Consider the following 25,424-nt stretch of genomic DNA (forward strand, 5'->3'; position numbering starts at 1 on the left):
GAGATCACAGAGTTCAACCCCCCTGCCAATGCAGGGCCACCTAAAGAAGGTCACACAGGCACTCATCCAGGCAGGCTGGAAAGCTCTCCAGAGATGGGAGACCCCACAGCCTCTCTGGGCAGCCTGCTCCAGGGCTCCAGCACACTGAAATTCAAGAAGTTCCTCCTCACATTTAGATGGAACTTCTTATGTTCAAGTCTGTGCCCATCAGCCCTTGTCCTGTCACTGGGCACCGCTGGAAAAAGCCTGGTCCCATCCTCCTGCCCCCCAACCTTGAAGTATTGCTCAGCATTGATGAGATTGCCCCCTCAGGCTGCTCTTCTCCAGGCTGAAAGGCTCCAGTTCTCTCAGGCCTTCCTCATCAGAGGTCGGTCCATCTGGAAACGACCTTCCAGTTTGCTGGTGTCCTGGCTGGAGTCACACCTGGAACCGGGGCCAGGGTGGGAGGGATCTCTGGCTCAGGGCTGCTCCATCAGTCTGCATGGTAGCTGCCAAACTGCCACTTCTGCTGAGGGTTTGTGGAGTCACAGGCACCCACCCTCAGGGCTTTGTGAGAGGGACCCACTTCCAAGCACGCTGACTTCCGGAGGCGCTCTGAGACGAGGTGGTCTCTCTGCAGGGCAGAATCACAGAGTGGCTTAGCTGGGAAGGGACCTTAGGCACAGGATCATAGAACTCTCAGGCTTGGAAGGGACCTCAAGGATCAGGCAGTTCCAACCCCCCTGCCATGGCCAGGGACACCTCACACTACAGCAGGTTGCTCACAGCCACATCCAGCCTGGCTGCAAACACCTCCAGGCAGGAGGCTTCCACCACCTCCCTGGGCAACCTGTGCCAGGCTCTCACTACCCTCATGGGGAACAACTTCTTCCTAACATCCAATCTCAATCTACCCATTTCTAGTTTGGTTCCATTCCCCCCCAGTCCTATCCCTTCCTGACACCCTCAGAAGTCCCTCCCCAGCTTTCCTGGAGCTCCCTTCAGATCCTGGAAGGCCACAATGAGGTCTCCTTGGAGCCTTCTCTTCTTCAGACTGAACAGCCCCAACCCCTTCAGTCTGTCCTCAGAGCAGAGCAGCTCCAGCCCTCTGCTCATCCTCATGGCCCTTCTCTGGACACCTTCCAGCACCTCCAATCCTTCCTGTGCTAGGGGCTCCAGAACTGGACACAGTGCTCCAGGTGGGGTCTCAGCAGGGCAGAGTAGCAGGGGAGAATCACCTCCCTCAACCTCATTTCTTCCAACTCTCCTACCATGGGCACAGGCACCTCTTAATTGGAGTTGGTTGCTCAAGGCCTCATCCAACCTGTCCTTGAACAACTCCAGGGAGGGGGCATCCACAGCCTCCCTGGGCAATGTGTTCTGGTGCCCATCCTGTGGCTCTGCAGAGCTGCTTCATTCTGCAAGCCCCAGGGAGCTGAGTGCAAATCAATAGCAGTCATCTCCAGTAAGTGCTATTGATGGGTTCTGTGTAAAACCAGGACACACTGTGACTGCAGAGCCCTGTCAGAACAACCACCTCAGAAGGACCAGCATGTCCCCAGTCCTCAGGCACGTGGTGCTGGAGTGTGAGCATCAAAGAAGTCCAGAACCATTTAGGTTGGAAGAGATCTTCAAGATCATTCAGTCCAACCATTAACCCAGAACTGCCTGCTCACCACTAAACCATGGCCCTCAGCATCACATCTACACAGCTCTGAAGCCCCTCCAGGGATGGGGACTCCACCACTGACCTGAACAGCCTGGGCCAGGCTTTGACAACCCTCATGGGGAAGAAATAGCTGCTCATGTCCAATCTAAACCTCCCTTGGTGCAGCTTCAGGCCATTTCCTCTTGTCCTGTCACTTGTTAGTAGGCAGGAGAGACCAAGCCCCACCTGGCTCCAACCTCCCTTCAGGGAGCTGTAGACAGCAATGAGGTCTCCCCTCAGCCTCCTCTTCTTCAGGCTAGACAATCCCAGCTCCCTCAGTTGCTCCTCAGCCCTGTTCTCCAGGCCCTTCCCCAGCTTTGTTGCCCTTCTCTGGACCTGCTCCAGCCTCCCAATGTCCTTCTTGGAGTGGGGGTCCCACAACTGAACCCAAGATTGGAGGTGTGGCCTCACCAGTGCCCAGTCCAGGGGGACAATCCCTGCCCTGCTCCTGCTGGCCACACCATTGCTGGTGCTAGCAGGACGCCTTGCAGTGAGCTGCAGCTGCCCATCACTTGGCACACTGGCACAGCAGCCCAAAGCAGGGCTGAGGGGCTGTGGCAGCCCTTGATGGCTCCTCACTCACCAGCCGTGTCTGGAGGGCCACCAGTGCCCTGTGCAGCCAGGCCATGCTGGGGCTGCTGGCGCGGCAGGGACGCAGCGCCACGGCGGCACCGCTCAGCGTGATGCAGAGCTCCCCGTGCTGGATCCTCCTCAGCCAGGTGTAGTTGAACTGCTGGTGCTGTGGGGAGAGACCAGGGCAGCTGTCAGCTCGCTCACCCTCTGCTGGCAGGGCTGGCAAGCAGCTGGCTGAAGCTCCTGGGCACAGGCTCCCCTCACCATCCTCCTGCCCTCCCCCAGCACTGAGGGAAGCTGTGATCCCTGGGAAGACCACAGAATGGTTTGGGTTGGAAGGGACCTTCAAGAACATCTAGTTCCAAATCCCTGCCATGGGCAGGGACACCTTCCACTGGAGCAGGCTGTGCAAGGGCTCATCAAAGGCCTTGACCACCTCCAGGAAGGGAGCATCCACAGGGCAACCTGTTCCCATGGCTCACCACCCCCACTGAAAAGAATTTCCTCCTAAAATCTTCCCTATGGATCTGCAGAGCTCAGAAGCTCAGAACAGCTCTGGTTTGGGCTCTGGGAACGACCCTCACCACAGCACAGCCCTCAAATCCAGCTGCTGGGTGCTCCTCTTGCCCTGCCATCTCCCTGGGGAGTAAATGGATGAACCCTCACACACAGCTGGGCTCCAGTCTGCACATTGCTTAACTCCATCAGGAGCAATCGACAGGGCTCTGCCCACAACACACTGCTGGCAAGGCAAGGGAAGGTTGTCCCCAGCAGCTGCTGCCCACCTGGCTGCAGAGCACGTGTCCTGCAGTAGCACCACAACAACCCCAGATCTGGGCTTAAAGGTTTCTCCTCATGCAGCCCAATGGCTTGATCAAACTTGCCCAGTTCCAGCCCAGCTGCCGGACCTGGGTGGTTGCTTGGCCTCAGGCTTTGCAGGCAGAGGCAGTTCGGGCTCCTTGCTGCTCCTGGGCACCCCTCGGGCCACGTCCCCTGGCTGGGATGGCGTGGATTGGCTCCTGGGGGGTGCTGGGTGAGCATGGGGAGGTGCAGGAGCTCCACACCAGCAAGGGGGTGTCCTTACCTTGTTGTTCACATCACACACTTCCAAAGCCAGTCTGGTGTTTTCCACGGTGATGCACTTCGCCATGCCTACGTTCCGCAGCTGGAAAACAGCACCAACGTGCAGGTTTAGGCATCAGGCCCCCAGCAGGGGCAGGCTGCTGCACTGCTGGACTCACAGCACACTGGCTACCACTGCCCACTTCTTTAACTCACTGGTAGGTGTTGGTGAAGTGACACAGAAACACCTGTGGAGCAGCTGTGCAAGCAGGAACCAGAGAGCACCGTGTTCCCCAGCATGGAGCTGGAGGGAAGGTGGAGAACTGAAGCCAGACCTGGTTATGGTGCTCAGCTACCCAGCCAGCAAGGGGCTTGGGGAGGCAGAATGGAAGCCCAAATGGACTTTAAGGTGTTTTCTGCCCCTGACTCCTCCCGAGGTGCTGAAGGAAAGACAGGACTCCTGCGGGGCTGCGGCAAGGGCAGGGCTGCGGCAAGGGCAGGGCTCCTCCTACCCCAGGTGTGGCCACTTTGCCCTCCCCACCCACTCCCCTATTTAATCTGCCCCAGGAAGGGCAGCAGCCCTAAGCTGAGCCCATCTGGGCTGAGGATCCTCCTCTCGTCACTGGTGAGTGCCCATGGAGCACACTGGGTGATGGTGGTGGTGACAACAAAGGCCGGGGGGCCTGGTGGCCCCCCGGTTGTTAGGGCCAACATTGATTGCTGCTCCAATCTCATCCACGGGTGCTGGCTGGGGCTGAGCTTCTCTGGGTGCTGTCTTGGCTGGTTGAGGGTCTTGCCCCTGGCTCTGGGATGGGTGCAGAAATGCTGGTGGGGGAGCAGGAGCTGTTTAAGCAGGGGGAAGGGTGGTGTAGAGGGAGTAGAAGCCGCCTGGGGAAGGTGAGGGCTGGTGGGGAGGGGAGGGGAGCGGAGCAGGAGCTGCCCGGGGAAGGTGAGGGCTGGTGGGCAGGGGAGGGGAGCAGGAGCTGCCTGGGGAAGGTGAGGGCTGGTGGGGAGGGGAGAGCAGAGCAGGAGCTGCTTGGGGAAGGTGAGGGCTGGGGGGAGGGGAGGGGAGCAGGAGCCGCTTGGGGAAGGTGAGGGCTGGGGGGGGAGGGGAGGGGAGCAGGAGCTGCTTGGGGAAGGTGAGGGCCGGAGGGGAGGGGAGCAGGAGCTGCTTGGGGAAGATGAGGGCTGGTGGGGAGGGGAGAGCAGGGCAGGAGCCGCCTGGGGAAGGTGAGGGCTGGGGGGGAGGGGAGGGGAGCAGGAGCTGCTTGGGGAAGGTGAGGGCCAGTGGGGAGGGGAGCAGGAGCCGCTTGGGGAAGGTGAGGGCCAGTGGGGAGGGGAGCAGGAGCCGCTTGGGGAAGGTGAGGGCCGGAGGGGAGGGGAGCAGGAGCCGCTTGGGGAAGGTGAGGGCCGGAGGGGAGGGGAGCAGGAGCCGCTTGGGGAAGGTGAGGGCCGGAGGGGAGGGGAGCAGGAGCCGCTTGGGGAAGGTGAGGGCTGGTGGGGAGGGGAGCAGGAGCCGCTTGGGGAAGGTGAGGGCCAGTGGGGAGGGGAGCAGGAGCTGCCTGGGGAAGGTGAGGGCTGGGGGGGAGGGGAGGGGAGCAGGAGCCGCTTGGGGAAGGTGAGGGCTGGGGGGGAGGGGAGGGGAGCAGGAGCCGCTTGGGGAAGGTGAGGGCTGGGGGGAGGGGAGGGGAGCAGAAGCCCCTTGGGGAAGGTGAGGGCTGGGGGGGAGGGGAGCAGAAGCCCCTTGGGGAAGGTGAGGGCCGGTGGGGAGGGGAGCAGGAGCCGCTTGGGGAAGGTGAGGGCTGGTGGGGAGGGGAGCAGGAGCCGCTTGGGGAAGGTGAGGGCTGGGGGGGAGGGGAGGGGAGCAGAAGCCGCTTGGGGAAGGTGAGGGCTGGGGGGGGAGGGGAGGGGAGCAGGAGCCGCTTGGGGAAGGTGAGGGCCAGTGGGGAGGGGAGCAGGAGCCGCTTGGGGAAGGTGAGGGCCGGTGGGGAGGGGAGCAGGAGCCGCTTGGGGAAGGTGAGGGCCGGTGGGGAGGGGAGCAGGAGCCGCTTGGGGAAGGTGAGGGCTGGGGGGTGTGGGGGGGTGTCTGTTAAACCAGAGGACCTGTAGAGGCCCCTTCCAACTCTGGTGGTTCTATGAGCCTAGGATCTAGTTTTATCCCTCTTGCCATGGGCAGGGACACCTTCCACTAGGTCAAGCCACATCTCTATGGGTGTATTTTTTGGGGTCTCTTTTTTTACTGTACCTAGAAATCAAAGCATAATATGGTAGCTGTGAGGGATTCTGGATTTGAAGCTCCCTTCTGTTGAAAATAAGGCCTTCTGTACATCGACCTCAGAAATGAAATGACTCCAGGAAATCCAGGAATGAATGTGAATGATTGGCATAAGAACCATTTCCAATCCCCCTGGATTTGTGGAAGGGGCTTGGCTGCCTCAATACCTGCTGCTCAGCAAGAGTTAGTCTTTACCTGAAGGGTAGGTAGTGGAGACACTGAAGTAAATTCATAACTCAAAGACAAGCTGTCTTACCAATATTAAACTATGATGTGAGCTTTCAAATGATCAAGTTGCCCTTTGTCTTGCCCTGTACCTCCTTTTTTTGTGTGTTTGTTTGTAAGGGAGGCAAAGCTTTCCATTAGGAAGCCATCTCCACACAACTTAAACCTCATGGAGTTCAATAAGGACTGGTGTAGGGTCGTGCATGTGGGGAGGAAGAACAGCAGGCACCAGGGCAGGTTAGGGGCTGCCCTGCTGAAAAGCAGCTCCATGGAGAAAGACCTTGGAGTCCTAGTGGACAGCAAGCTCTCCATGGGACAGCAATGTGCCCTGGTGGCCAAGAGAGCCAATGGGATCCTGGAGTGCAGCAAGAAAAGTGTGGCCAGCAGGGCTAGGGAGGTCCTTCTCCCCCTCTGCTCTGCGACCACACCTGGAATATTGTGTCCAGTTTTGGGCTCCCCAGGTCAAGAGAGGCAGAGACCTGCTGGAGAGAATCCAGCAGAGAGCCATGAGGATGATTAGGGGGCTTGAGCATCTCCCCTGTGAAGAGAGACTGAGAGCCCTGGGGCTGTTTAGTCTTGAGAAGAGAAGACAGAGGGGATCTGACCAATGTGTACCTGAGGGGTGGGTGTCAAGTGGAGGGGGCCAAGCTCTTTTCAGTGGTGTGCAGTAATAAAACAACAGGGTCAAGCTTGAACACAGGAAATTTCACCTCAGCATGAGGAGAAACTTCTTTACAGTGAGGGTGACAGAGCCCTGGAACAGGCTGCCCAGGGAGGTTGTGAAGCCTCCTTCTCTGGAGAGTTTCAAACCCACCTGGATGCATTCCTGTGCAGACTACCCTGAGTGATCCTGCTTTGGTAGGGGGGCTGGGCTCGATGATCTCTTGAGGTCCCTTCCAACCTCTAATGCACTGTGGTACTGTGACTGCTGCAGGCAGCAGAGAGCTGCGAAGAGCAGGGTTCTGCTGCGCTCTGCTGGCAGCATGGCACCAGTACAAACCCTGCTGCGCTGCCCAGGACCCCCAAGCTCCCCCTCAGAAGGGGCTCTTCCTCTTGGCCATGGCAGGAGGAAGGCTGGGTAGGTAGGGATGGTGCTGAACTCTGCCCTTTGGAGGAGTATCTTCTGGCCAGGGCTGCTGTGTGGGCAGCTCAGCTGGTGGTTAAACACCACTCTGGCTCCTTAAGGGGAAATTGGCTCTTGGGACTGTGGCCAATTTCTTGATGGACACAGCAGGGAGTCGGATCAAGTAACAGGGTCACAACCCAGAGACAGTACTTTGCCATGCTTCCCAGTCCCTAACTTGCCAGGGAGAGACTTTAAAGATAGAATAGAATAAACCAGGTTGTAAGAGACCTTCAAGATCAAGTCCAACCCATCATCCAACACCACCTAATCAACTAAACCATGGCACCAAGTGCCTCAGCCAGTCTCTTTCTAAACACCTCCAGTGATGGTGACTCCACCACCTCCCCGGGCAGCACATCCCATTGGCCAATCTCCCTTGCTGTGAAGGATTTCTTCCTAACATCCAGCCCAAACCTCCCCTGGCACAGCTTGAGACTCTGTCCTCTTGTTCTGTCACAGGTTGCCTGGGAGAAGAGACCAACCCCCACCTGGCTACAGCCTCCCTTCAGGTACTTGTAGACAGCAAGAAGGTCTCCCCTGGCCTTCCTCTGCTCCAGGCTAAGCAACCCAAGCTCCCTCAGCCTCTCCCCATAGGGCTTGATCATTGAGTCCCAACTAGTAACTCAGCACTGCCAGGTCCCTCGGTACCACATCTACACAGCTTTGAAACCCTTTCAGGGATGTGGACTCCACCACTGCCCTGGGCAGCCTGTTCCAGGCTTTGCTAACCCTTTTGGGCAAGAAATTGTTCCTCCTGTCCAAGCAGACCTTGGCTTAGCAGTAGTGGTGGGATTGTGAGCTCCAGGCCAGTGGCTGGACTTGAGGTTGGAGGAGACCTCTGAGATCATCAACAGTTCTGTGATTCTAAACCTCCCTTGGGGCAACTTGAAGCCATTTCTTCTCATCCTGCCACTTGTTTCTTGGGAGAAAAGACCAAGTTCCACCTGACTCCAACCTCCTTTCAGGGCTGGACATGTTTAAATGATGACAAATGGTAACTGCTGAAGGACAGGAAGGAATTGGGGTACCTACCAGCCCACTGGCTTTAACCAGGGGAGCATCCAGGTCCGGGTAGACATTCTCCAGGTACCACCTGAAACTTTTGCACTGGAGCTTCTTTCGTAGTTGGATCTGCTGAGTCAGGTTACCAACATCCAGGTTTTTCAGGACCAAGTGGTAAGCATGGCCATAGAAGAGCTCCTTGTACTCATCCAGCCAGACCTCCGCCACGCGGGCCAGGTTCCTCTCCACCGTCCTCACCCGATCTTTGGGGAAGGAGTAAGGGTTGTCGTTCCTGAAGATGTGCCCAACTCTGGAGCAGGGGACAATCTCTATCTCTCCTCCACACATCCAGACCTGAGAAACAGAGGTTGCTTTGATAGAAACACAGGCAAAGGTTGGCTGCTGCCTTTGTGCAAAGCCAGAAGAGAAGTAGCTCAGGCGCCAAGGATGGATTCTCCAGCGCAGGGCTGCTGTGGTGTGCACCACCACCCCAGGAGAGGCTTCCAAGAGTGACCTACCTTGAAGGAAAGCTCCATGTTTTCACCTCCCCAAACATCCAGTCCTGGGTCATATGTTCCCAGCTCAAAAAAGTACTTCCTGTCGATGGAAAAGAGGCCACCTGCCATGACTGGGCACCTGGGGACAGCAGCACAGAATGCCAGGTTGGAAGGGATGCCAAGGATCATCTGGTTCAACCTTTCTAGGTGATAGTCTAGTTGCAATGAGATGGCCCAGCAGCCTGCCAAGCTGAGGCTTAGAACTGACCAATGTAGGGGAATCCACTGCTTCCCTTGGGAGATGATTCCCACGTCCAAATGCTCTCATGGGGAAGCATTTTCTTCTGGAGCCCCACTGGAATCTCCCCAGCAGTAACTTGTACCTATGACTCCTTATCTTTTCTGGGGGACTCCTTGTGAAGAGAGAGTCCCCAGCCTCCTGGTGGCCACCCTTTATGTACTGGTCTGTAGTAATAAGGTCTCCCAGAGCCTTCTCTTCTCCAGGCTGAACAGACCCAGGTGTCTCAGCCTTTCTTCACATGGCAGGGCTGCCAGTACCCTGAGCATTCTCGTGGCTCCACGTGGCTGTCAGCTGGTTGAAAAGCAGCTGTCCCTTTTCCTTGCTTTGAGGAGGGAATCACTGAGAAGCTGTGGGCTACTAAGTGCTCAGAGATGCTGCCTGAACCTGCACTTAGAGATAGCAAGGGCCACTCAGTTTGTCCCTCTGCTGTAGGGTGACAGGTGCAGTGTTAGAGTTGCCATCTGCGTGGTCTTGCCTGAAAACTGTAATGGGGCATGGAAGGGAAACATGCAATAGGACATCCCTGCAGCCCTGGTGACACTGCTAAGGAGTGAGAAAGGCTTGCAGCTCTGGGGGTGTGACTGCCCACAGTGACCACTGCTTGAGGAGAGGAGATTGAGACTGGAGATTAGGAAGAATTCTTTCCAGCGAGGGTGGTGAGACACTGGAACAGGTTGCCCAGGGAGGTTGTGGATGGCCCCTCCCTGGAAGTGTTCAAGGCCAGCTTGGATGAGGCCTTGAGCAACCTGGGCTTAGAGGGAGGTGCTCCTGCCCATGGCAGGGGTTTGGAGCTAGATGATCCTTAAAGTCCCTTCCAATCCAACCCACTGGACGAATCTATGACTCTGGGCTGGAACCTTTGCTCCTAATTAAGAGTTTGACTCACAGAGCTCTCATCTCAGCTTTTTTGTTTTCCTCTTTACCTGATGACATCAGTTTCCTTGATTTTGTTCTTCTCAATGACCTCTTGTGGAATTTGACTCCATCCAAAATTCATTGGCCAAGTGAAAATCCCACGCTGGAAGTTGTCCACGGTCATGTAACTAAATGGGGAAAAGAGGGAGATGACTAATTCCCAGTCACACTGCTGATTGAAATGCCACCCTTAATGAGTGGAGATGAAGATCTGTGCATCGTTAAATCAGGGCTTTAACAGGTTTTTTTATTTGTCAGGAATCCTCCTCATGTACTAAAGGTCATGGAAAATGTGGGAAATGAAGGGGCTGTGTCCCCTGCTCATGTTGGTTTCTGCTCTACAGTCAGGAGGCCTGGACCTGTGCCCTCACCAACAGTGGAGCTGTTGGTGGTCCTAGTAAGAGGTTGTGCTCAAGTCACTGGCATGGGTTTGAGGTTTCCTGGGGGGTGCTCCAAACCCCCCTTCCAGCACCTCCATCAATGGAGGTTTGATGGGGAAAACAAAGGCATGAAGCTGCCTTCCCCTCCTGCTGGGGGGACAGGTAGAAAGGCTTCATTCTTCCCACCAGGAGCTGAAGCCCCTCACAGGTATTTGCTCATGGGGGGAAGCCTGCACTGGAGTTTGGAACTGTGATTGGCTGGGCTCTTCTTAGAGACTGGATGGGGTGCTTGGTGCCATGATTTAGTTGATGAGATGGTGCTGGGTGATAGGTTGGACTCAATGATCTCAAAGGTCTTTTCCAACATGGTTAATTCTATTCTACTCTTCAAGCCCAGTCTATATTGGCACTGTACAAATTGTCTAGGGCAATTGAATACAGAATTAACCAGGTATGAAAAGACCTTGGAGATCATTGAGTCCAACCTATCATCCAACAGCATCTAATCAACTAAACCATGGCACCAAGTGCCTCAGCCAGTCTCTTCCTAAACACCTCCAGTGATGGTGACTCCACCATCTCCCTGGGCAGCACATTCCAATGGCCAATCTCCCTTGCTGGGAAGGATTTCTTTCTAACATCCAGCCTAAACCTCCCCTGGTGCAGCTTGAGACTGTGTCCTCTTCTTCTGTCACAGGTTGCCTGGGAGAAGAGACCAACCCCCGCCTGGCTACAGCCTCCCTTCAGGGAGTTGCAGAGAGCAAGAAGGTCTCCCCTGAGCCTCCTCTTCTCCAGGCTAAGCAACCCCAGCTCCCTCAGCCTCTCCTCACAGAGCTGTGCTCTGAACCCCTCCCCAGCTTTGTTGCCTTTCTCTGGACACCTTCCAGCATCTCCACATCTTTCTTAAACTGAGAAGCCCAGAACTGGACACAGGACTCCAGGTGTGGCCTAACCAGTGCTGAGTACAGGGCACAAGGACCTCCCTGCTCCTGCTGGCCACACTGTTCCTGATGCAGGCCAGGATGCCATTGGCCTTCTTGGCCACCTGGGCACACTGCTGGCTCATGTTCAGCCTACTCTCAACCAGTACCCCCAGGTCCCTTTCTGCCTGGCTGCTCTGCAACCACTCTGTCCCCAGCCTGTAGCCCTGCATGAGGTTGCTGTAACCACTCTTAGAGAGAGTGACCAGAAAGCAGTCTGGGCTCTCATCTTGGCTCTCATTTGGGACTCGCTCTGGATTCGTGATGAAATTGGAGAGATCACCACTGGGACCTGGCTTCTCCCCAGACCTGCCTGCCCTGAGATCCTGCTGCCTGCCTGCTGCTGGAGTGACCCTGCCTGCCATAACACTGTGCCTGCTGGCTGGGACAGGCTGGCAACGCGGCTTCCCTTGCGCTGCGCAGACAGTGCTGCTGCACGAGTCTTGCCTCGTGGCAGCTGTGTCTCAGGACACTTGGATTTTGGTGGGTGTCCCTTTTCCTTTGGATTTGTGCTGTTATCCACACATTGGATGATGAACTTGTAGTTCTGGAGCCTGCCACTGAAGAGAGACCCTAGGGACTATCTCCTTCCAGTATCTTAAGGGATCTAGAAGAAAGCTGATGGTAGTTCCACCCAGCTTCCGACTGAGCTGGACTGGCAAAGTTAATGGTGGGGGGGGAAATTTTAGCTCACCACAGCTGGGGAGGAGCTTTTTAGGGTGTCAGAGTGATAGGACTGGGGGGAATGGAACCAAACTAGAAATGGGTAGATTGAGATTGGATGTTAGGAAGAAGTTGTTCCCCATGAGGGTGGTGAGAGCCTGGCACAGGTTGCCCAGGGAGGTGGTGGAAGCCTCATGCCTGGAGGTTTTGAAGGCCAGGCTGGATGTGGCTGTGAGCAACATGATCTAGTGTGAGGTGTTCCTGGCCATGGCAGGGGGGTTGGAACTGGCTGATCCTTGAGGTCCCTTCCAACGCTAACAATTCTATGACCTCCAAATTCCTGCTCCATCCTCATGAGTAAAATCCAACTCGTTGGCTCTGCCTAAGGCCCTGCCTTGCCTCTGATTTCTGTAAGTGGGGTAAAGCCATTTTGTGGCTTAGGCCTTTCCATTTTCTGAAGTCTCTAAATTGTGCTACAGATGCCCATAAACATCAGTGGCAGTTTCAGGCTATGCCTTTAAAATGTTCCACAGGTCTTGAGCAGAAAAGTATTAAAATGTAAGTGAATCACTACTGGGTGGCAAAAGGAAAACAAAGACTCTTCCTTCTCTCTCCAATGGGATTGATTAGAACTTAAGAGTGGCTGTAGCAAAAATAGAGAGAGTGATTGCCCATTGGAATGTGCTGCCCAGGGAGGTGGTGGAGTCACCATCCCTGGAGGTGTTTAGGAGGAGACTTGATGGAGTGCTTGGTGCCATGGTTTAGTTGATGAGATGGTGTTGGATGATAGGTTGGACTTGATGATCTTTGAGGTCTCTTCCAACCTGGTTTATTCTATCTTTAAAACAATTCTTCTCTTCTTGCTGCATTGCTCTGGAGAGACACTCACTTCCTTCTGCTTGACCTTGGCTGCATTGTTTTGGTATGAACTTCTCTGCTTCTGCCCCTCCTCACTTTTGTACTGGAGGGTAAAGGGGGGGCAGAGAGGGGAGAAGCTAGTAGCTTCCCCTGGTCTTTAGCCAATGGGGGTCCTTGTGCTGTCCAGTAAATGCAAATACCTGTAAATACTGTGCATTTTGTACATATTCATTACATTGCACTGTAGTTTTGCCTGTCAATACAGCTGTCACTTGCTTCCACCTGAGCTGGTCTGGTCGAAGTTAACGTTGGGCAGGGGGGGAAGGAAGGATTTCAACCCACTGGATAGAATCTGTGAATCCAATCAGTTCTGTACATCATTTTTTGGGGGAAAATAAAGATACCTCTGGTTTTTATAATCCCTGCCTCCTTCATTTAATCCAAACCAAAGCAGAAAGGCAACTTCACCTCATGTCCTTGTCGCTGATGACCTCGATGACGGGGCAGGCGACCTTGGTGCGGCTCAGGCGGACCCTCTCCAGCAGCGGCTCCAGCCAGCCCACGTTGCACTCCACGTGTGAGTCCAGGAATGTCAACACACTGCCTGTGGCAGGAGATGAGGCAGCAGCCAGCCCTCTTCCCCCATCCTCTGCCAGCCAGCTTGGGGTGCTGCTGATGCTCCACGGGACCTTCCATGGCTCCCAACCCCCTCCCAGACCGTGCTTGGCCATCGTGGCCTACAGGGGAAAGCGGGATGGTTCCCAGCAGAAAGGTTTTGGTGCTGACATGGCCCATGCAGGTTGTGGAGCTGGGGGTGGGATGGCTGGAGATCCCAGCCACTCCTAGACAGGGCTGAGGAGCCAGACAAGCACAGAATCATTTTGGTTGGAAGAGGCCTTTAAGATCAAAACATCCAACCACTAACCCAGCACCACCAGCTCATCACTGAACCGTGCCCCTCAGCATCACATCTACAGAGCTTTGAAACCCCTTCAGGGATGGGGACTCCACCACTGCCCTGGGCAACCTTTTCCAAGACTTGACAACCTTCAAGGGGAGGAAATTGTTCCTCACATCCAACCTAAACCCCTTCTAGTGCAACTTGAGGCTGTTTCCTCTTGTCCTGTCACTTGGTCCTTGGGAGAAGAGACCAAGCCCCACCTGGCTCAAATCTCCTTTCAGGGAGCTGTAGAGAGCCAGAAGGTATCCCCTCAGCCTCTTTTTCTCCAGGCTGAACAACCCCAAGTCCTTCAGTGCTCCTCCCAGGACTTGTTCTCCAGACACTAAAGCCAAGAGACTCATCAGGCCACAGCTTGTTCTGTGGTCAGGCCCTCAGGCTTCACATACCAGAAGATGGCCCTTAGTTCATTGGGAGGGGACCAAAACTCGGTGTTGGAGATGGCTTTGGTAGGGAGGGTCCAGACAGGGCTGTAAAATGGCTTTCATCCTACCTTTGGCAATCCCTGCTCCTGCCAGTCTGGCTCGAATCAGACCATGCCTCTCCTTGAGGTGGAGGACCTTCACCTTGGGGAACCGTGACATGTATCGGTCCAGCTTCCCCTTGAGGTGCTCTGCAGAGGAGGAGAGGGTGAGACTGAGTTCATACTTCTAGGGTATAAAGGAGCAGGGAGATTTTCCTTAGAAGCATTTCCAGGACACACCAGGCTCCTTGGGTCTGGGTTTCAAACATCTGGGCACAAACCCAGCAGATGCTGGGCGACTAAGCCTCCATCCTCACCAAGTGGCCTCGTTGGCGCCCTTTGGTCATCTCCAGGAGAACACAACTGCTGGCTTTTCAACAGCCACTTAACAGCTATGACAGGCTCAAGGTGAAATCCTGGTGGACACCTTTGCTGCAGGTTGTTGTTGCTGCTGCTCCTTAGATGAAAGCAGTGCTGAGCAAAACTCTCCAAAATTCACCTACATTCAGGAGGGTTTGGTAGCCAAAGCTCTTCAGAGTTCACCTGCACTCAGGAGGCTTTGGTAGCCAAAGCTCTCCAGAGTTCACCTACACTCAGGAGGGTTTGGTAGCCAAAGCTCTCCAGAGTTCACCTACATTCAGGAGGCTTTGGTAGCCAAAGCTCTCCAGAGTTCACCTGCATTCAGGAGGCTTTGGTAGCCAAAGCTCTCCGGAGTTCACCTGCAATCAGGAGGCTTTGGTAGCCAAAGCTCTTCAGAGTTCACCTGCAATCAGGAGGGTTTGGTAGCCAAAGCTCTCCAGAGTTCACCTACACTCAGGAGGGTTTGGTAGCCAAAGCTCTCCAGAGTTCACCTGCATTCAGGAGGCTTTGGTAGCCAAAGCTCTCCAGAGTTCACCTGCAATCAGGAGGCTTTGGTAGCCAAAGCTCTCCAGAGTTCACCTACACTCAGGAGGCTTTGGTAGCCAAAGCTCTCCAGAGTTCACCTACACTCAGGAGGGTTTGGTAGCCAAAGCTCTCCAGAGTTCACCTACATTCAGGAGGGTTTGGTAGCCAAAGCTCTCCAGAGTTCACCTACACTCAGGAGGGTTTGGTAGCCAAAGCTCTCCAGAGTTCACCTGCATTCAGGAGGCTTTGGTAGCCAAAGCTCTCCAGAGTTCACCTGCAATCAGGAGGCTTTGGTAGCCAAAGCTCTCCAGAGTTCACCTACACTCAGGAGGGTTTGGTAGCCAAAGCTCTCCAGAGTTCACCTACATTCAGGAGGGTTTGGTAGCCAAAGCTCTCCAGAGTTCACCTGCACTCAGGAGGGTTTGGTAGCCAAAGCTCTCCAGAGTTCACCTGCACTCAGGAGGGTTTGGTAGCCAAAGCTCTCCAGAGTTCACCTGCACTCAGGAGGGTTTGGTAGCCAAAGCTCTCCAGAGTTCACCTGCACTCAGGAGGGTTTGGTTTCCAGCCCTCCATTTAGATGTTCATTGCTAACAAGCAGAGACAGAGGGAAACCATGGGGAGAAAGTAAAAAGATAACTTGAAGAGATGCTCTGAGGGGCAATGGTTTTAATGATCATCCTTCAAATGAGCAAACTGAGACTTCCTCCTCTTGTCTGCACCTACTGTCATGTTGCTTTGTTGACCTGGAGGAAGGGAGGGAGTGGACCTTCAGCCAGTCTGATGATGCAGAACTGGGAGGAGTGGGTTGTGCTGCCATTCAGTGAGACCTGGACAGGCTGAGCAGGGGGAACCTCAGGAAGTTCAGCCAGGGCAAGCTATGTGCCCTTGTGGCCAAGGAGGCCTCCTAGAGAGCAGTAAGAAGAGTGTGGCCAGCAGCAGGTCGAAGGAGGTTCTCCACCCCCTCTTCTCTGTCCTAATGTGGCTACAGCTGGAGTCCTGGTTCCCTAGTTCAAGAGAGACATGGCACTGCCAGAGAGTCCAGTGGAGGCTGCTGAGGGGCCTGCAGCATCTCTGTGAAGAGGAAAGGCTGAGAGCTCTGGGGCAGTTGAGCATGGAGAAGGGCAGCCTGAAAGGGCATCTTCTCAGTGCTCAGCAAGAGATAAAGGACCTGGGAGGGGAGGGGGAAACAACAAGCTCTTGTCAGTGGTGCCCAGAGACAGGACAAGGGGCAATGGGCACAAACTGGAAGCCAGGAGGTTCCATCTGAAGAGGAGGAGAAAGTTGTTTGGTGTGAGGGTGCTGGAGCCCTGCAGCAGGCTGCCCAGAGAGGTTGTGGAGTCTCCTCCTCTGGAGAGCTTCCAAAGCCAGCTGGCCACTGTGCTGCTGGGCAAGCTGCTGTGGGTGCCCCTGCTTTAGCAGTGGACTGGAGGATCTCCAGAGGCCCCTTCCAAGCCCCACCATGCTGGGACTCTGTGTAGGCTCACTGTATGTGTGGCAGGAGCTCTGAAGTTGTTCTGAGACGGCACTTATCCTGAAGAACTCGCAGCTGGAAAATGACCTCATTGCTGGATTGTTCAGGGGTGAAGTCAGCAGAGCTGAAGCACTACCAGACAGATGTTTGATAGCATCTGGAAGGCCTGAGTGCAGAAGCAAAGCCACCCTGCAGGTGCAAACACTTGGCTCACTGTGGCTTTTACTGCACCTCTCTTGTTCTCCAAGCAACCCAGAAAGTCAGGGCTGGACTTGATGATCTTTAAAGATCTTCCCAACCCAAAGCATTCTCTGATTCTACAGTGCACACTGTCCTCCCCTGCTGCCAGCTCTGAGAACACAGGGCACTCCCCTGGGCACTGCATGGAGCAGGGTGATGGTGTCTGTGTGAAGGTACAAGCCCTTGATCCAGGATGTCCTGGAGATGTAATGGTTGGGGTAGGGCTGAGGTCCCTGGGGCTCCTGGACCTCCTGCTGCCTCCACCAGCCTCCAGCACATGAATGTAAACTTAGTGATGCACAGCTGCAAAAGTATCAGCTGTTGAACTGGGTGAACTGGGATGGGAGAGATGTGAATGATAAAGTCTGGCAGAGTGTTGGTCTATTGCAGCCACCCCTCAGAGCTCATCTGGAGAGGTATCACAGAATCTTTAGGGTTGGAAGGGACTTCAAGATCATCCACTTCCAATTCCTCTGCCACAGGCAGGGACACCCCATACTAGATCAAGTTGCCCAGAGCCACATCCAGCCTGGTCTTAAAAGCCCCCAGGGAGAAGGCTTCCACCACCTCCCTGGGCAGCCTGTGCCAGTCTCTCACCACCCTCATGGGGAACAACTTCTTCCTAATATCCAAGCTGAATCTACCCATTGCTATCTTGGTTCCATTCCCCCCAGTCCTATCCCTCCCTGACACCCTCAAAAGTCCCTCCCCAGCTTTCTTGGAGCCCCCTGCAGATCCTGGAAGGCCACAATTAGGTCTTCTGGGAGCTTTCTCCTGTCCAGACTGAACAGCCCCAGCTCCCTCAGTCTGTCCTCCTAGGAGAGCAGCTCCATCCCTCTGCTCATCCTCATGGCCCTTCTCTGGACACCTTCCAGCACCTCCAGATCCTTCCTGTGCTAGGGGCTCCAGAACTGGACACAGCACTCCAGGTGGGGTCTCAGCAGAGTGGAGCAGAGGGGGAGAATCACCTCCCTCACCCTGCTGGCTCTGCTTCTCTTGCTGCAGCCCAGGCTCTGGTTGGCTTTCCGAGCTGCAAGTGCCCACTGCTGGCTCCTGTTGAGCTTCTCCTCCCCCAGCACCCCCAAGTCCTTTCCTTCAGGGCTGCTCTCAAGCCAGTCCCTGCCCAGCCTGTATCAGTGCTTGGGATCGCCCTGACCCAGCTGCAGGACCTTACACTTGATCTTGCTGAACCTCATGAGGCTGTCATGGGCTGACCTCTCCAGCCTGTCAAGGTCCCTCTGGATGGCCTCCCTTCCCTCCAGCCTGTCTGCTGCACCACACAGCTTAGTGTTGAGGCCTCGACTGAGCCAGAAGAGAAAAGATCGTTTCTCTCTCTGCTCCTCAGAATTGAATTACAGAGAACAAATTGCATTTTGGCCTCAAGCTAGATGAGTTTCATAAAGGCAGAAGCAGCCTCACCTACCTTTAGTGCTGAAGTCGTCCACCAGAATGATTTCTTCAATCAGGCTGGGGGGAGACCTGCTGAGGACGCTGTGGACGGAGCGGAGGAGGGTGGACCACACTTCATCCACGAAGCACATGATGATGGTGGTGGTGGGCAGGTCGTTGTGAACCTGCTGATCAGAGCACCTGCAACAGCAAGACAGGCTCACAGGGAAGGGCCCACCATGCTCCTGAGAACCTCCACGCTCAGCCTCTGCTGGGAAAAGCTGCGGGGCTGAGAATGCCAACCGTGAAGCGTGGCGGCAAAGCCTTGCCATGGGATTCTGTTGGGAGAGGGAGCAGCCCCACACAGCCCTGGACCCTCTTGTGGGCAGCCCCATGGGACAGGATGTGCTCAGGGACCTCTACCAGGGGCCTCTTCACCTCCCTACTCCCAGGTGACAGTATCTCTTCTCTATGAGCAAACAGTGCCAAAGCTCCAGAGAGGGAGGCCAGCCCCAGCTCTGCACCCCTGGCCCTGGGGAGTGCTGCAGGGAAAGGGTTCTGTGATGCTCCCAGCACCCACAGGGCTTGGGAGCCCATGGGATGGCCTCAGTGGAAGAAAAGAGCTGGTTCACTGTTCAAAGTGAGGGTAATGGACATCTCCAAGAAGGGTTACTTGGCACCTAACTCATGGCATTGTTTGGGTTGAAAGAGACCTTTCGGATCAAGTCCAACCCTTCACCCAGCACTGTCAGGTCACCACTAAACCATGGCCCTCAGCACCACATCTCTATGGCTTTGAGACCCCTCCAGGGATGGGGAGTTCACCACTGCCCTGGGCAGCCTGGGCCAGGCCCTGACAGCATTGCTGAGGAAGGAATTTTTCCTCGTGTCCAGCCTAAAGCACCCATGGTGCAACTTGAGGCTGAGGTCCAGGGGTGCCCAGTGTTGGCCTCTTCCAGCTGGCAGGCACAGCTGGGGTCCCTCCCCACCCATGCCACCTCACCCAGACTGTACCATGCCATCCTGCCAGGAAAACTGGGTTCTTCCCTAAACCCTGTTCACTTGGCTTTCCCAGAGAAGCTACAGGGGCAGTGTGTGGAAAAGTCAGGGGCACACAAGGACCTTCATTACTGTTGCCACAATCCTGGGCTGAAACAGGGTCAAAGAATCACAGAATTGTTCGGGTTGGAAGAGACCTCAAAGATCATCCAGTCCAACCTTCAACCCAACACCACCATGGCCATTAAACCATGTCCCAAAGTGCCATGGCCACAGGTTTCTGGAGCACCTCCAGGGATGGTAACTCCACCACCTGCCTGGGCAGCCTGCTCCAATGCCTGACCACTCTTGCAGAGTCCAGGGCTCCTGAACTGTGTTCTGCAGGGAGTGATCCCCACATGCTTCTGGCTGCCAGGGCCTTCCACCTGAGTGGCTTAGGCATCTCTGTCCTCCATGGTGGGACTTGTCCTGCAGGTTTTTCTGCTGAGGCACGGCCCTCAGCAAGCATCAGCAAAGCTCAGCAAGCAGCAAGCACTGCACAGGGAGAAGCAGACTGGAGCCTCCACAGGACAAGTTCCTTGCTGGCCACATTTCAGTGGTCTAGTCCAGTACCCCAGCAAGGACCACGAGACAAAGCAGAGGCTAAACTGGGGAAGGCTGGGAACCTCCAACAAAAAGGCAATGTGCTGTGGGATTCCTGACAGCTGCCAAGAAAGCTGCTGTGAGGTGGCTGCAGCGGTGCCAACAGGCTGAGGGCAGAGCCTGCACATGCCCCAGAGGACCTGCTGGTGGCCCCATGTGCACCGTGGCAGCACCTATCCCCCGGCACACCCCTGTTTGGCCAAGGCGTTCCCTGTGATGTCTGGACAGGGATGATATCTCCTCCCAGGCAGCTTGCACGGCTCACCCAGGCTTACAGGTGCTCCTGGGAGGTGTTTCTGCTCCACAGCTCCTGGGCTTTGCTCTCAAAAGCCAAACACAGTGCTGGCTTGGAGTGCCCATGGTTATTTTCTGTGTGGCTTCTGCAGCTGGCACCCTCTGCCCACCAGAGAGCAGCCTTAGTTGTCTGCCTCCTTCCCTGTGTCGTTCCTTCATGTGTCAGGGACTCACAGAGTCCCAGCATGCTGGGGGTTGGAAGAGACTTCTGGAGATCATCCAGTCCAACCCCTCTGCTAAAGCAAGGGGCACCCACAGCAGCTTGCCCAGCAGCACAGTGGCCAGCTGGCTTTGGAAGCTCTCCAGACAAGGAGACTCCACAACCTCTCTGGGCAGCCTGCCCAGGGCTCCAGCAGCCTCACACCAAACAACTTTCTCCTCCTCTTCAGATGGAACCTCCTGTCTTCCAGTTTGTGGCCATTGCCCCTTGTCCTGTCACCAGGCACCACTGAAAATACTCTGGCCCTCATCTTCTTGACCCTCAGCCATGACATATTGATCAGCCTTGAGAAGATCCCTTCTGCAGCTGCTCTTCTCCCACTCAATGGCACCAGGTCCTGCAGCCTCTCAGCTTCCAGGTGAACATGGACTGCATTGTGGGAACCTTTCTGCATTGTACTGTGGGGCACCCCGAGTCCTGTGTCCAGTTCTGGGGCCCTCAGTTTAAGAAGGACACTGAGACTCTTGAACATGTCCAGAGAAGGGCAGCGAGGCTGGGGAGAGGCCTTGAGCACAGCCCTGGGAGGAGAGGCTGAGGGAGCTGGGGTTGCTTAGCCTGGAGAAGAGGAGGCTCAGGGGAGACCTCATTGCTGTCTACAACTCCCTGAAGGGAGGTTGTAGCCAGGTGGGGGTTGGTCTCTTCTCCCAGGCAACCAGCACCAGAACAAGAGGACACAGTCTCAAGCTACACCAGGGGAAGTTTAGGCGTGAGGTGAGGAGAAAGTTCTTCCCAGAGAGAGTTGTTAGCCATTGGAATGTGCTGCCCAGGGAGGTGGTGGAGTCACCATCCCTGGAGGTGCTGAAAAAAGGGACTGGCCGTGGCACTTGGTGCCACGGTCTAGTAGTCATGAGGTGTTGGGTGACAGGTTGGACCTGATGATCTTTGAGGTCTTTTCCAACCTTACTCATTCTATGATTCCATGACTGGGGTTACCATAATGGTGGTCTGTGAGGTGCTGCCCACACCTTACCTTTCTCTTCTCCATGGCAGGGAGAAGTATTGCACTTTGCTGAAGTGCATTCCTGAGGTTTGCAGACTCATGGAATGGTTTAGACTGGAAGAGACCTTTAAGATCATCAAGTCCAACTGTTAACCTCTCACTGCCAGGTCACCACCAAGCCATGCCCCCCACATTTTGTGGGGACAGCTGTAACTGACCAAGATCTCCAAACCAAAGCTTCTGTTGGTGATCTCTGCTCCTGCAGAGACCTCCAGAGCCCCAGGGAGCTCTGTGGGTGGGGGACTCTTGGGATACCTCTGCCTCAAGTGAAGGGCAGCATCTGCTTGAGGTGTGAGTGCAGCTCTGGGCAGGTGACAAAGCAAATGGCTGGACTGCAGGAGCACTCCAGCAACCAGATAAAGGAATGCTGAACCAAACAGAGCCTGGTGCTGCACCCAACAGCCCAGATAAGGGTGTCAGGGAACAGAGGCCGGAGCCCTGTGTGCTTTAACGGGACACCACTGGGCTCAGTGAGGCAAGGCAATTTCCAAACTTCGCCCAGTGTCATGTTCAGCGAGAAGATGCTCTCACCTGGGAAAGCAAAGCCACCTGCTGGCTACCATGGACAAAGACCTTGGTGTGCCCAGCAGCCCGCCATGTGCCCGGCAGCCCTGCGTGTGCCCAGCAACTTTCCTGGGAGCCACGGAGCAGGGATGTGCCCAGGGGCAGCCGCGGATCTTACCCGGCAGGCCTGGTGTCTGCTATGGCTCGGTCCACGGGGATCATGTCGCTGAGGTAGACATTAAAGTTCCCTTCTTTCCACCTGCTTTTGGCTTCTTCTTGTTTACTGCTGGGGACTGCAACCGCGCGCCCAAACTGCCCGGGGGCTCGGGGGTCTCTGGGGGCAAGCGTTGCGTCCATGGCCAGGACCCGGTGCGTTCCCGGGGTGCCATCCGCCCGCTCCCGCTTGTGTCTGCTGGTGGAAGGAGCCCCCTGAGCCGTTCCCTTCCTCGCACCGAGCGTCGAGCCACCCTGTGCCACAGCCCGGGGGCTGGCACTGGCGGCATGAGCATCCTTTTCCTCCGCACGCTGCGGCTCTTCCCGGCTCTTCGTGAGGTTCCCCGCAGAGCTGGGTGCCGGGCGCGGGGCTGCGGAGCCGCCGGGCTGTGCCCCGCCTTTGCCGACGAGGATGAAGCGACTTTCGGAAGGCGCTTTCCTCTCTCCCGGCTCCGTCTCCTCCGGCCCCGATGTGGCGGGAGGCGGGCTGGCGGTGCCCGCCGCGTCCGCAGCTCGATACCAGCTCCTGCTGGTGCTGTGTCCGCGTCCCTCCACCACTGTGTGCCCAGCCCGCCGGGCAGCCTCGGTGGCCCCGAGGGCCGGGGCGAGGGCCGGCGGGGCCGGGGCGAGGGACTTCCACGGGGCTTCACGGGCTGCCCCGGGCTCCGCACCGCGCCTCCGGCCCAGAGCCGCCCACGGCGGAGCCGGGCGAGTCCCGCGGCGCTGCCCGATCTGCCCCCTGATGCCGGGCGGGGGGCTCGGCAGGCCGGGGGCTGCCCGGGGGGTCGGGCTCGCTCCGCCCCCGCGCCGGAGCAGCCGGCTGGAGGGGTCCGGTCGGGGGCTGCCTCCCAGCCCTGCCCACCCCCGCTCCGCCGCTTCCCGCAGCAGCCTCCCGCCGGCGTCGCCGAGGGAGAGGCGGAGCGCGGCCATGTCGAGGAGCAGCCAGGCGACGGAGGCGGCGAAGACGAAGGCCAGGACACGGCCGCTGCCGCGGAACAGCCGCTGCAGCCCGCTCATCCCCGGGCCGGGCTGCAGACAGCACCGCGGCCGCCGCCGCCACGCCGTGCCCGGAGGGAGCGGGGAGGAGGGACAGGGCCGGGCCGGGCCAGGCTCCCCTCGCCCCACCCAGCGCCCGGAGCCACGCTGTAACACAACACCGGGGCAAACTGCCCCGGCCCGGGCTCGCACCTCCGCCCGGGCTCTGATCCGGCGCTCCCCGCCCACGGCAGCGGCGTCCGGGGCGCCCTGCGGGGCTGTCTGCGTGGCACCGGGCTGGGCAAACGGGCCCCGGCGGGGATTCATCGTGAGCGGCTTCAGAGTGCCGGGGCAGCCCGCGGGGAACGCGGCTGCAAACAGCGCTCTAGTTACGAGGGTCCCCGAATCCCATTGTGCTGGGACTTGGAAGAGACTTGTGGAGATCATCCAGTCCAATCTCCCTGCCAAAGCAAGGGGCACCCACAGCAGCTTGCCCAGCAGCACAATGGCCAGGAGGGTTTGGAAGCTCTCCAGACAAGGAGACTACCACAACCTCTCTGGGCAGCCTGCTCCAGGGCTCCAGCATCCTCACACCAAACAAGTTTCTCCTCCTCTTCAAATGGAACCTCCTGGCTTCCAGTTTGTGCCCATTGCCCCTTGTCCTGTCTCTGGGCACCACTGACAAGAGTCTGGCCCCAGCCTGTTGCCCCTCACAGGTCCATTAGTTCTTGCTGAGCATTGCTCAGATCTCTGGGGCTGCTCAACAGCCTTTCCTCCTCACAGAGATGCTCCAGGCCCCTCAGCATCTTTGCAGCCTCCCCTGGACTCTCCAGTAGTTCCCCGTCTCTCTTGAACTGGGGAGCCCAGAACTGGAACTAGGACTCTAGCTGTGGCCTCAGCAGGGCGGAGTAGAGGAGAAGAACCTCGCTTGACCTGCTGGCCACACTCTTTTTAATGCATCTAAGTGGTTGCACAGAACTGGAGCAGTGTATGGGAACTGCTTGTAGGTGGCAGTTGTCAAAGAAGGCTGTAGGCTAAGATGAGTTTTTCATATTCACCCTTTGGTGACAGGGTACAGGAGCCGTGGCCAAGTGATGCTGGTCAAGGGAGGCAAAGCTTTTCAGCCAAGGGGGCTGAGCCAAAGCTGGGCTAAAAGAAGGAGCTGAGGAACCACCCCTCCCTCTCCTGCGCTGGACCACTGGATACGTGGCAAGCTGTGCTGGCAGTGCTGGCTGTACTGGAAGTGTTGGCAGGCAAGAGCTGGGGCTGCCTGCAAGGACCAGACCACAGCTCTGCTCAGGTGAGCTTTGCACAGAGCTCTAGAACCAGCCCATCTGGCAGCTCTGCTGTGCCAGTTGGGTCTGTGTAGCTATGGTTATGGGTTAGCACCAGGATGTGGTGAACCCCAGTGTCCCCTGGCATCCACAGGTGCCACAGTGCCAGGCTGTGCAAAGCTTAGTGTAAATAGATTCCTTCATTCTCTCCAGTCCTAATCTCCCTATTTGAGTGTCAAACCATTGTCCTTTTGCCCTGTCACAACAGGCCTCAATCAAAAGCCTGTTCCCAGCTTTCTCATCAGCCCTTTTAGGCACTGGAAGACTGCTCATGGGTCTCCCTGGGGCCTTCTCTTCTCCAGGCTTAACAAGCCCAACTCTCTCAGCCTGTCCTCGCAGCAGAGGGCTTCCAGCCCTCCCAGCGTTGCTGTGTCTTCTCCTGGCCGTGCTCCAACAGGTCCATGTCTGCTGTGCTGAGGACTCCAGAGCTGGACACAGTGCTCCTCAGCAGAATCTGTTCCTGCAGATGTGGTTGCTTAGGGTGACTTGTGTGGGGTTAGGATGTTGGGCAGATGTTCTGCAGAGGATGAAGCAGCATCTGTTGGGGTGAGCTCTGCATGCTGGGGCATTCACACAAGACCCCTCATCACTGAATGGCACCATCTGAGCACAACCACTACTGGGCAGTCTCTGCCATCCCACCACTGCCTGGAGCCTTGCAGTGGAATCCTGTCACCAGGCACTGCCTCACTGCCCTGCCAGGCAGACTCAAGTCCTTGTGCCAGAATCCCTGTCAAGCAGCTTCCCTCCTTTGGTGAACACTCAGCCCATGAGTGGGGGCAGGGCTGCATGGCTAGGGTGGCACCTGTAGGACACGGGCAGGGTGAAGATCTGCAAGACCAGCTGCAGTGTGTGGACATCAGTGGTGAAAACTCAGGAAAGGGACACTGACGTGGCAGAGCAAAAATCCTTAGCAGTGCACGTGAATACTGAAAGGAAAAGAAATGAGTGTGTGTGTGTGTAATTAGGTTCATATTCTTTATAAAAACAAGTCATTTCAGAGCCCAGCCTTGGATTATGGTGGTGTGAGGTCGAGAAGAACAGAACAGGTTCTTCTGCTAGTTTCTTTTTCAGGGCTTTCTCCTTGTGAAACCGACTCCCCTGCAACGTGGCAGCGGGGTTTGTGTGGGGATGGTGCTGCTGCAGGGCTTGCAGGCAGGGGGAGGGAGGGATAAGATTACAAAAGGGCTGCTAAAAGGGAAAGAAAGGAGTAGCTGTTCGAGTGAGGGAGCCTGGAGTCCAGATTACACTTGAAATAATCCCTTCAGTTTACAAATGAAAGCTCCTGATAGA

The 25,424-nt window shown here is 56.4% G+C and overlaps 1 protein-coding gene across 1 annotated transcript; it reads right to left on the reverse strand.

The window, feature by feature from the left end:
• Positions 1-442: 442 nt before the first annotated feature.
• Positions 443-22,886, reverse strand: GALNT5 (polypeptide N-acetylgalactosaminyltransferase 5). Its single transcript, XM_054168860.1, has 10 exons — positions 21,788-22,886; positions 17,985-18,151; positions 13,996-14,115; positions 13,013-13,148; positions 9,672-9,791; positions 8,469-8,586; positions 7,981-8,304; positions 3,345-3,425; positions 2,271-2,426; positions 443-613 (listed from the first exon to the last, which is right to left on the reverse strand). The coding sequence occupies exons 1-10, from the start codon at positions 22,837-22,839 to the stop codon at positions 473-475; spliced, it is 2,415 nt and encodes an 804-aa protein (XP_054024835.1). The 5' UTR covers positions 22,840-22,886; the 3' UTR covers positions 443-472.
• Positions 22,887-25,424: the final 2,538 nt, after the last annotated feature.

Source organism: Dryobates pubescens, chromosome 2 (genome assembly GCF_014839835.1).
Source record: "Dryobates pubescens isolate bDryPub1 chromosome 2, bDryPub1.pri, whole genome shotgun sequence".
Classification (NCBI taxonomy): Eukaryota; Metazoa; Chordata; class Aves; order Piciformes; family Picidae; genus Dryobates; species Dryobates pubescens.